Genomic DNA, 12222 nt, shown 5'->3' on the forward strand with positions numbered 1-12222 from the left:
GAGGGGAAACCGTGTGTAATTTCTGCTCATTAGGTAGGAGGGAGAATATGAAATTAATTTCTGTGTCTTGACACAGTGTGGAAATGGAATATTACATGACTGTGTGACAAAACGTAATTAAATATGGTCTCTTTTGTAATTAGCTGTTGGATGGTCCTGTGGAATGACAGTGTGGACCGAGGCAGATACAAGGGGGAGATTGGCCCCGGCTGTCTCTGTCCCCTGCTTTCCCCCTCATGGGAGAAACTGACTTTCCTTCCTTAAATTTGTCCACTTGATTAAAAAGGAGTGATTTCACTTCTGCTCCAGCCAGAAAGGACATTATAATAACATCCAGGGGATTCATATAAAAGGATTACAGGGATCCCATTACTTAGAACTGCAGTTTGGTAATAGGCTTTAGGATTGTCTTGCACACTTCATTAGGGCTGTGTGTGTGTGTGAGAGTGCCTTACGGAAGCACTGCACTTTGTGTGGTTCAACTCTCTGTCGGTCTGTCTAACGTACCTGTCTGTCTAACGTACCTGTCTTGTCTCTATATGCACTGTAGATCTCCCTGGTCACTGTGCCTCCCGTGGAGCCTGGTGGTCCCCTGGTCCGTATCATAGAGCTCTGCTCTTCCACCATGACCTGCATGCTAGACACCTGTGAGTCCAGCTGCACCCCGGCCACTCACCCCTCTCACCCACCCACTGCCCAGGACAGGGGGTAAAGGGGGGAGGGGGGGGGGGGGTCATAATTAGGCAGCGACATCTACATAGAGGACCGTTGTTTTAGAAAGGTAATTCCACGGTGCTTAGAGGAGGCAGTTGTTCTGGCGGACGAGCTGACATCAGGGTTGTAAGGCAGGCTAGAATTAATGGAGGAAATGAGACCGAAAACCGAGACTGAGAGAAGTGGGGTGAGTGAATGATAGTGTCTCTGAACATTCCATCTCCTGTGTGTGTATAGAGCTTTGGGTCAAACTGCTGCTGCTTTACCGGGTCACTGAATCAGTCGCTCAGACAGCTGGAAATATGACCCGGTTTTCCCTTTGAATTGTGGCTCCAGTAGCAGCGACGACGATGATGATGATTTCCATCGTTAACCGTAGTGTTATTTATGAGTGTTATTGTTTTTAGCAATCCTGGTATTATTTCCCAGTCAGTCATCACACTTAGATAGATGAGCAATGGTGACAGCTGCCCAGTGACCATCTCCATCTCCATAGGGGAGCTGGGGTGGGCGAGAGAGGAGTAATCAGCGGAAGTCCACTCCCTCACTCTAGGAATAGAGTCTGGAATGATGGAATTGTGAAGTGGAGCCATTGCTCCTACTGTGTGTGTGTGTGTGTTGGTGTGTGTGTGTGTGTGTGAGAGAGAGGATGGAGATGGATAGCTGTAGCATCCCTTAAGTAATGTAGTTCTACCTGAGTGGATCAGTTGCAATCATAAGATGATGATGAGCTTGACAGGCCTGCGATACACACACACACTCACACAAAAGGTGAACCATTCATCTACATTGAATGATACTTGCAGAGTTTACAGTCTACAGAATATCTATTTATACTGATGAATATATACCAGGCCAATCTGATCCGAGTGTCTTCCTCAAGGGCAACATGGCTTCCTGGGATTTGAACTAGCAACCCAATGGGAACAATGGTGTTTTGCCATTTTCAAATTGAAATTTGGCCATGAAATGAGCTGTCTTAACAGTAAAGTCTTCTCTCCCTGGCTACTTTAAAACTTAAAGGCCTGAAGATAGCAGATATGCACCCGATTCTCCATCTGCTAGCTTAGTTTCCCACAGAATGAGCATCAAGTGTCTCAGCGGACAGCCCTGCTGTACAACAGAGTAACGTCTATCCTCCCAACTCTCCTGGTCTTTTTTGTTTGGGCCCTGAGCTGACAGAGTGGAGGGCCTCCAGAGTCCCAGTGTGAGTAGAGTGTCACATACGTCCTCTGAGCGGCATCTCCATGGACCCTCTGGCCAATGACGCACCTCTCATCCCACTGGGGAGACCTGTATCCTCCATCCACCCTTTACACCCCCCCCCCCCCCCCCCCCCCCAGCCAGCACGGCACAGTCAGGAGCTATCTGGTTCCCATTGCTGTAGTTGCTCCTTTTGAACCCCCCCCAAAAAAACCTGTCAACCTGCGAGAAAGAACAAAAAGGAGAGGAGAAGGAGCCCTACAGTTGTCTTGAGCTCTTGGGATTGCCCAGGATCCTACTCTCTGGATCCCAGCGCTGCCACCGTTAACATGGTGTTCACAATACCGCCCTGCAGGAGCGGGGCTGAACGCTTTGAAGATGAAACCACCTCTTCCCCCTCTGAGGTCCAACACCATGCATCCAAAGCCCAGCTCCCTCCAACCCCATCCTCTCTGGGCACTTTTCACGGAACAGTCCCAGCCATGCCGGAGATACTGATATGGCCTAGCTGTGCAGTGTGTTAAGGAACAGGTTGTTAGGGAACTGACTGTGGAGAGTAATTAGACAATGTTCCATCTCTTTAGGGAAGGTCCCTCTCACATGCTACAGGATAGACGGGCTGATGTGGACTTGGAGGACAACATCAGCTAATGAAGCAACAATGATATTCCGCTTGGCTAATAACACCGGGTGTGTATGTGTGTTCTTCTTCTACCTTCCCAACACAGATCTGGTGCACCTGACATGTTCCTCTGCCTCTGGCTCTGCCCAAGAAGACCTGGCTCCTGTGGTGTCCAGGCTCTTCTACACACCAGCTAGTCCTGGAGAGGAACCCGCAGAAGGTACAGTAGGAAAGCGCTCACCTGACCCTCCCTCCCCCTCCCTTTTTTTTTTTTTATACCGTCAAATATCCATCTAACCTCTCTCCTGGCTTGATTTACATACCATCACCTTCACACATCACTGTCACTCCTTGATTCAAAATAATGTGCTCCGATGTTCTAAGTACCTCGTGATATCCATTCCTAAAGAAGAAAGATCAGGCTGGTTTGTAGTTGGGTGAGAATGCGCTGACATTTGTCGGGCTTTTGCTCAGAGACGTTATCAGTAATACAGATGATTGATATTGATGGCTGCGTGCCAAACTGGCGTTAGGCCGTTGTCCCATTGATTCCCATTACCTTCTGTCAGGCTCGGCTCGGTTCCTTGATGGCGAATTAGCACATGACCTCGGACGGAACCTCCTTTATTACGCCGAATTATAGATGTACTGTTTCAACATGTTTCTCTGGAGATGTTTCCCGAGACCTAGTTTATATCCTTAGGGTTCTCACTTGTCATGAAGCTGTGTTGTTTTTTGTCCCCCCCAAAAATTCATTTAACACACAGAACATGAGTATGGATCTTTTTAAGCATGGATTAAATGAAGTATATCAGTTGATCATCTTGGCCTCCTTGGGTGCTTCCTTTTTGTATGGTTTGATGGTGAGTAGCCTACCTTTTGGACCTCGACAGATCATTTCTTTCTCTCACACACCGGCCACCATTCATTCTAGCCTGAGCGCAAACCCTCATGCTGGCTTTCTACCTACAGAACAGAATTGGGCACAGTATTTACTTAGCATGGAGTGGAAACGTAATGTTTAATTAGCTCCAGCATCCCATTTGGCCTGGACTCATAATTTATGAGTCTCTCCTCATGGGGAACAAATTTGCCTCTAGAACCAATAACTTTTGCCATTTTGGAGTTGAAACCCTTTATTGCTACTTAATGCAGATCAATCTAATATATTGGAGTAGTCAGTTGTGTTTTCACTGAGGCAGGGATCTGCTTTGTCCGTGGTGGGTTATGGCTTTTCTCAAACCTCGTTGGGGTCAGTTAAAATAGCAGCTCCATTCTGACCGAAACCAACACAGAGATCCACAATCGCCTCTTGAAGCCATTTGTTGTTTTATTGCTGTTTCTCTACGGCTGTGAGACAAGGTCATCATGAAAGTGACAGGCGTGATTGAGATCCCTCTCCTTTTCTCCTCTCTTTCTCTGACATCCTCATTCCCTTTTCCCCACCACATCTCTTTTCTGACTCATCATCTCTCTTTTTTTCTGCTCCCCCTTTTCCCCAAAAATCTCTCTCCCTTTCACCCCATCTCGGTCTCTGTTCCTTCATTTTGCTTTCTCCCTACCTGTGTGTGTACACGAGTCTCTCAGGTGGTAGGCCAGCGCCGTGCAGTGTGGGGCTGTGCTCTGTGACGCCACCCTTTTTATCACAGGAATGAGGTAGTAGTATTTTAATTAAAATGTCAGAACAAATACTGTGAGAGTTATTGAGGATGAATCACTAGATAAGGGGAGCAGTGGGCCAGAACAGGTCAAAGAGACAAAGTCACCTGGCTGGCTGGCGGCTCCTCATTCATCCACTGGGTAGTAGGTGTGGTGGTGCAGGTGGGGATTGGAGAGGGACATGGAGCGGAGGGGTGCACAGCAGAGGCTCTGGGGGGGTGGAGGTTGCAGAAGGTTAGGGGTAGGGTTGGAGCAGTCGTGGTCAGGTGCACATCTGGCAGGTGCACATCTATGAGCAGGATGAGGACAGGTTGGATTGGGCTGGCTCCTACTCTAGATGGTCCTACTGGCTCCTACTCTAGATGATCCTACTGGCTCCTACTCTAGATGATCCTACTGGCTCCTACTCTAGATGATCCCACTGGCTCCTACTCTAGATGATCCTACTGGCTCCTACTCTAGATGATCCCACTGGCTCCTACCCTAGATGATCCTACTGGCTCCTACTCTAGATGATCCTGCTGGCTCCTACTCTAGATGATCCCGCTGGCTCCTACCCTAGATGATCCTACTGGCTCCTACTCTAGATGATCCCACTGGCTCCTACTCTAGATGATCCCACTGGCTCCTACTCTAGATGATCCCACTGGCTCCTACTCTAGATGATCCCACTGGCTCCTACTCTAGATGATCCCACTGGCTCCTACTCTAGATGATCCCGCTGGCTCCTACTCTAGATGATCCCGCTGGCTCCTACTCTAGATGATCCCGCTGGCTCCTACTCTAGATGATCCCGCTGGCTCCTACTCTAGATGATCCTACTGGCTCCTACTCTAGATGATCCTACTGGCTCCTACTCTAGATGATCCTACTGGCTCCTACTCTAGATGATCCTACTGGCTCCTACTCTAGATGATCCTGCTGGCTCCTACTCTAGATGATCCTGCTGGCGCCTACTCTAGATGATCTTACTGGCTCCTACTCTAGATGATCCTGCTGGCTCCTACTCTAGATGATCCTGCTGGCTCCTACTCTAGATGATCCTGCTGGCTCCTACTCTAGATGATCCCGCTGGCTCCTACTCTAGATGATCCCGCTGGCTCCTACTCTAGATGATCCCGCTGGCTCCTACTCTAGATGATCCCGCTGGCTCCTACTCTAGATGATCCCGCTGGCTCCTACTCTAGATGATCCCGCTGGCTCCTACTCTAGATGATCCCGCTGGCTCCTACTCTAGATGATCCCGCTGGCTCCTACTCTAGATGATCCCGCTGGCTCCTACTCTAGATGATCCCGCTGGCTCCTACTCTGGATGATCCCGCTGGCTCCTACTCTGGATGATCCCGCTGGCTCCTACTCTGGATGATCCCGCTGGCTCCTACTCTGGATGATCCCGCTGGCTCCTACTCTGGATGATCCCGCTGGCTCCTATTCTGGATGATCCCGCTGGCTCCTACTCTAGATGATCCCGCTGGCTCCTACTCTAGATGATCCCGCTGGCTCCTACTCTAGATGATCCTGCTGGCTCCTACTCTAGATGATCCTGCTGGCTCCTACTCTAGATGATCCTGCTGGCTCCTACTCTAGATGATCCCGCTGGCTCCTACTCTAGATGATCCCGCTGGCTCCTACTCTGGATGATCCCGCTGGCTCCTACTCTAGATGATCCTGCTCTAGCCACTTCATTGGAAAATGACAGTTTGAACCAGTGCAGCGTTGTGAAATACGGAGTTTTTCAGAACGATTGCATTCCAGAAGAGACTGTGTGTTGATGTGTGGTGGCAGGCCGCCCAGGCAGAGAGCCAGTGGGTGTTAGAGGTGGCTGATATTTGGGGGTGTTAAGCTCCAGGCGTGTAGAGGGCCCCGTCAGGAGCACAGCCCTATGCTAATCTGACATTTCTCACATCTGTGACGGGGCTGTGTGGAAAAATGAAATTATGTCTAATAAGGCGTTGTTGGTGTGTATTTGGTCAGGTGTGTGTAGATGTTAGTGTGTATTTGGTCAGGTGTGTGTGTGTAGGTGTCGTTGTGTTTGTGTGTATTTGGTCAGGTGTGTGTGTAGGTGTCGTTGTTTGTGTGTATTTGGTCAGGTGTGTGTGTGTGTGTAGGTGTTGTTGTGTTTGTGTGTATTTGGTCAGGTGTGTGTGTAGGTGTCGTTGTGTTGGTGTGTATTTGGTCAGGTGTAGGTGTAGGTGTCGTTGTGTTGGTGTGTATTTGGTCAGGTGTGTGTGTAGGTGTCGTTGTGTTAGTGTGTATTTGGTCAGGTGTGTGTGTAGGTGTCGTTGTGTTAGTGTGTATTTGGTCAGGTGTGTGTGTAGATGTCGTTGTGTTAGTGTGTATTTGGTCAGGTGTGTGTGTAGGTGTCGTTGTGTTAGTGTGTATTTGGTCAGGTGTGTGTGTAGGTGTCGTTGTGTTGGTGTGTATTTGGTCAGGTGTAGATGTCGTTGTGTTAGTGTGTATTTGGTCAGGTGTGTGTGTAGGTGTCGTTGTGTTAGTGTGTATTTGGTCAGGTGTGTGTGTAGGTGTCGTTGTGTTGGTGTGTATTTGGTCAGGTGTGTGTGTAGGTGTCGTTGTGTTGGTGTGTATTTGGTCAGGTGTAGATGTCGTTGTGTTAGTGTGTATTTGGTCAGGTGTGTGTGTAGGTGTCGTTGTTTGTGTGTATTTGGTCAGGTGTGTGTGTGTGTGTAGGTGTCGTTGTTGGTGTGTATTTGGTCATTTGTGTAGGTGTTGTTGTGTTGGTGTGTATTTGGTCAGGTGTGTGTGTAGGTGTCGTTGTTTGTGTATTTGGTCAGGTGTGTATTTGGTCAGGTGTGTGTGTAGGTGTCGTTGTTTGTGTATTTGGTCAGGTGTGTATTTGGTCAGGTGTGTGTTGGTGTGTATTTGGTCAGGTTTGTAGGTGTGTATTTGGTCAGGTGTTGTCGGTGTGTATTTGGTCAGGTGTGTAGGTATTGTCGGTGTGTATTTGGTCAGGTGTGTGTAGGTGTTGTCGGTGTGTATTTGGTCAGGTGTTGTCGGTGTGTATTTGGTCAGGTGTTGTCGGTGTGTATTTGGTCAGGTGTTGTCGGTGTGTATTTGGTCAGGTGTGTGTAGGTGTGTATTTGGTCAGGTGTTGTCGGTGTGTATTTGGTCAGGTGTGTGTAGGTGTGTATTTGGTCAGGTGTGTGTAGGTGTTGTCGGTGTGTATTTGGTCAGGTGTTGTCGGTGTGTATTTGGTCAGGTGTTGTCGGTGTGTATTTGGTCAGGTGTGTGTAGGTGTCGTTGTTTGTGTTGGTGTGTGTATAGGTGTCGTTGTTGGTGTGTATTTGCTCAGGTGTGTGTAGGCGTCGTCGTTGTTTGTGTTGGTGTGTATGTGGTCAGGTGTGTGTGTGTGTGTGTGTGTGTGTGTGTGTAGGTGTATGGAGAAGATGTGTGGATGGACAGGGGTGTATTTGGTCAGGTGTGTGTGTAGGTGTATGGATGGACAGGGGTGTATTTGGTCAGGTGTGTGTGTAGGTGTATGGAGAAGATGTGTGGATGGACAGGGGTGTATTTGGTCAGGTGTGTGTGTGTAGGTGTATGGAGAAGATGTGTGGATGGACAGGGGTGTATTTGGTCAGGTGTGTGTAGGTGTATGGAGAAGATGTGTGGATGGACAGGGGTGTATTTGGTCAGGTGTGTGTGTGTAGGTGTATGGAGAAGATGTGTGGATGGACAGGGGTGTATTTGGTCAGGTGTGTGTAGGTGTATGGAGAAGATGTGTGGATGGACAGGGGTGTATTTGGTCAGGTGTGTGTGTGTAGGTGTATGGAGAAGATGTGTGGATGGACAGGGGTGTATTTGGTCAGGTGTGTGTAGGTGTATGGAGAAGATGTGTGGATGGACAGGGGTGTATTTGGTCAGGTGTGTGTAGGTGTATGGAGAAGATGTGTGGATGGACAGGGGTGTATTTGGTCAGGTGTGTGTGTGTAGGTGTATGGAGAAGATGTGTGGATGGACAGGGGTGTATTTTGAGGTTGGGTGGCCTTTTGAAGTGTCGTCACGTTGATGGTGCCACACCTCTGCTGCTCTCCAAATTAACTAAATCACTCTGCTACCCAAGGCAGGAAAAGTAACACATATTATAATTGTGTGACATTTTGGTAATGACCACACTGACATTTCAGACTGACACCTTTTTCTCTCTCTTTCTTTGGGTACCTTTTTTTTTTTGGTCCCTTACATTTTAAAGGGTAATGATACAGAATGACGGTTTTACGCTTTGAAAAACCAGGAGCCTTCTCGCAGCTCCAAATCATCCTCTCTCGTTTTTGTTTGACCGCTTCAAGTCTCACTCACGGACCGATCAAAGAGTGTCAAGAAACACTTTCCCGTGTGCCTTGTCGGCAAACCAAATGTCACCCCATTAACAGAAATCATGCTTCCCCACAGATAAGCTGTGTTGAAAGGAGCCTGTTAAGTTCCTGTCTCTTCTCAAACACTGAAGGAAATATTCCTACAAGACTAAATTGGCACCATTTATGGCTGAGCATTTCTACCCCGAAAATATGAATTGCATTAATGATTAAATAGTTTGGTAGCTTACTGTTACTAATACCCTGTTATCTAGTACTCCGGGAGTTTGTCTCAACGGCAGACATGAGCTGCATCCGTATAGCAGTAGCATATATCATATGTTCCCGAAAACCTTTCAACTATATCAAATGATTCCTCCGTTGATCTTCAGTGCGACTTCTGTCCGTGCACGGCTCTCCATAGAAATCAGAACACTACGTTACATTCATGACCCCGGTCCTTCCCCATCCAGGAGAGGAGGAGAGCAGGGGACCGACGGTGCTGTGGGCCCTGTACTTCAACATGAGGGACACCTCTGCTGTGGACAGGAGCAGCTATGACCTGCCCAGTAACGTACATGTGTGTGCCAGCCCTGATACCGCCCTGGGCAGTGACCACTCCATCAAACTGGTAAGTGACAATGTCCCGGAGATATTTTTTTTTACTGTCACGCTAAACTTGTAAGAATTGCGTTCTTTAACGTTTATATCATTGTTAAAAATCGAGCAAATAATTGGCTAACGATGACTTGCGTCACTAGCCTGGAAGTGTACTGTCCAATGGGGCTGATGGTGTAAATGGAGTTATCCTCACCCGTCTTTGTGTGTGTGTGTTGTCCTCTCTCCAGGCCGAGGCAGTGTTCCGCCAGCTTCTCCCTGATGAGGAGTTCTGCCCCCCGGCCCCCAACCCCGAGGACATCATCTACGATGGGGACGGGCCCCAGGGGGAGGGTCCGGGCTTTGAGGAGGCTGCACCAGCAGAGGGTGCTGGTGCCCAAGGAGGAGAGGGCGCTGAGAGACAGGAGGGAAAGGAAGCCGTGGAAGAAACGGAGGGGGCGGGAGACGCAGTAACACAGGAAACCGGGGCTGGGGATGAGCCGAGCCTCACCAGTGAGGAATAACCCCACGCACCCCTCTGTGTACAAACAGACTGCTGCCTTCTGCCTCAGAGTCCTGGCATGTACAGCAGTCAGTCAGCACTCCTCTGAAGGCCTCATGGCTGGACTCTGTGGTCTTGGTAACCAGAAAGTGTTCTCATCCCCAGAAAGCCTTAGAGGGATCATCTTCACCATCTTTGATGTGGTCACCTGCAGAGACATTATATACATATATATATATATACAGTATTTACATTGATATGCACAGTATATTCATGGAGTCATTTCTTTACTGGTCACTATATAACACTCTACTCACTGTATTTGACCTCTCACCTGAGTTTGATGTAAAGGTTCTTCTGAGTGGGGGGGGGGGGGGTGCTGTTTCAGGTCTGCTTTGGGGATGTGATTGGTTTTAATGGGTTACCCCCATTTTCTTCATTATTTATATTTGTCCTATTTTTTTCCCCCGTCTGCTGCTACTGAAATAATTTGCAGCAGCCTGTTCATTCTAAAAGCCGTTCCATTGTGATGCGTGTTCTTTATCAGGGTCTCCGGTGTCGAGCCATAAGAAATGGTTGCCTTTTTTTCCTTTTTGTACTCATGTTAGAGTTTTGCTCAGCCACAGGGCCTGATGCAGTTTTGTTTCCCGCCTCTTGTATATGTCTGGAATGGGTTTCTGGGTGTTTTAAGGACTACAGTACTTGCTTACAGGAAATATGAGACACCTCATCCTCGATAAGAACCCCTCCCAAAACACTGGGCAAGGGATAGCCTCTCAACTGAACTTGCATGTTTTCACACACTCTGCTGTGCCATCCAAATGTACTCGAACCCCATGTCTCTTTTTAATGTGCTCAAGTATTTAAACTCTGTTCTCTCCTATGTATTGTCACTATCATTTTTAAAAGGTTGACAACATTAAAGTGCTACTGAAAACGGCTCCTGTATCTCGTTTTACAATGTCATTCAGAGTGAAGTTGGACATCCGTTTCCATCTGAATTGGAAGAGGAGAGGTAACAGAACAGAGGCAACCACGGCAGACGGCGCGCTCCAATGACACGCCCCGGCTCTGTGGCTTTGACAGGTGTGAGCCAATTTCCGTTCGGGAAAATCTGATACAACTGTAACAATGTGTGATGTGGCTGCAGCTGTCGACGGCGCACGACACACTCTCACATTAGCAAGGTGTTCCTGCTTCCAGAACAAACAAAGCTCCACAGTTTACCTGGAAAGAAAGGGAGGTGAGAGAGGAGCGAAACGGGGAGGTAGAGAGCGAAGGGTTGGATGACATTTGTTTTGCGGTGGCGTGACAGAACAGATGGCTCATTACGCCTGTGAATGCACAGTCTCTCTGCTCACGGGGCTTTGTTTTGCCGTAATTTGATCTCCGCTCTGTTGAGAGTATTTACAGATTCAAGGGAGATGAATTACTGTAAAACACATGGCTGGGTCATTAAGAGCTGGCAAATATGCTCTTATTGGAGGAGAGGATGAAACTAAAAAACAACCTCATTGAGGGGAGGATTACCAAGCTACATGTAGAGTAGGAATATAGTAGTAGTATTTTTCTTACGGTATATGTTCTGTTTGCTTAGTTTAGTGTCACATATCTGACTATTCCTGGAGACGATGTATGGCTTTTGTGCTGGATATCTGAGCCTGAAGGCTATGGAGAGGAACAGGGCTCACCGTCTCCTCAGTAACATCAACAAACACTGCAATGTCACCCTCATCTGTTACGGCAGTCAAAGACCTTTTTAGAGCAGGACATCAAATCAAACTGACATGTCCTCATTCAAACATACTTCCCATTTAATATGGCTTGTATTATTTCCAGGATATTTTCCTAATTTAGTGTCACCATTTAGTGTTTGTAGACTCATTGTTCTTGTTTTTCTCCACTTAGTGACCCAGCCTCTCAATGGTATCATTGGGAATCAATTTTCTGCATGGAGAGTCGTGACATTAAAATGCAAAAGGGTAAAGAGAGCCACAGGCTAGACACCTAGCGGGGCAGATTTCACTCACTCTGTGGGGGGCAGACTCATAGAGACGGCAGAGAATGTGCTCTTATGCACAGTAGATTTTTTTGTTACAGGAAATGCTTTCTGTAGATTTCTTCAAAGATAATTTACATCAGGCATCCTTTTCTGTGGAATGCTGCAGAAGAGTTCCTTAGGAATTCAAACATTCTGAACTTGTTCCAAACATGATCATTGCTAAACACGCAAATCAGTGAAATTACTATACAAACCCTGTACAGTAATTAGTCACGCCTCAATGGCTTGCAAGACCGCATTTTTCATATTCTTAACTTGTTTATTTGCATTGTCCCTACCTACATGGTCCGATCGAGTGAATGATCTCATTAGTACTATTAAACAATCATTAGCCATTCTGCCTATGGAAAACTCAACTGGTTCTTTAGATTGTTACTCTCCAGTAAAATATTATGTAGACTAGATGATAGACCTTCAGTCAGATTTAGTTTTTTTGTAAAGACCTGTCCAGCTAGTTCACTGTCCTGAGTGAACATGGCGGTCATGTTGCACGCACTCACTGACATCTAGTGGCGTTCTACGGTACTGTATCTTTCTTTTTCCAGAGAGATCC

The 12222-nt window shown here is 47.5% G+C and overlaps 1 protein-coding gene across 2 annotated transcripts in view; it reads left to right on the forward strand.

Moving 5' to 3' along the window:
• The window catches only part of chm (CHM Rab escort protein), a 36111-nt gene extending 25564 nt beyond the window's left edge, over positions 1-10547 (forward strand). For both annotated transcript variants that reach the window (XM_055942820.1, XM_055942821.1), the window contains exons 12-15: positions 551-647; positions 2646-2759; positions 8982-9139; positions 9357-10547. In XM_055942820.1, the coding sequence (XP_055798795.1) occupies positions 551-647; positions 2646-2759; positions 8982-9139; positions 9357-9629 (642 nt within the window). In that variant the 3' untranslated portion in view covers positions 9630-10547. The remainder of the gene's footprint in view (positions 1-550; positions 648-2645; positions 2760-8981; positions 9140-9356) is intronic.
• Positions 10548-12222: the final 1675 nt, after the last annotated feature.

The sequence above is a fragment of the Salvelinus fontinalis genome, chromosome 13 (assembly GCF_029448725.1).
Source record: "Salvelinus fontinalis isolate EN_2023a chromosome 13, ASM2944872v1, whole genome shotgun sequence".
In the NCBI taxonomy this organism is placed as follows: Eukaryota; Metazoa; Chordata; class Actinopteri; order Salmoniformes; family Salmonidae; genus Salvelinus; species Salvelinus fontinalis.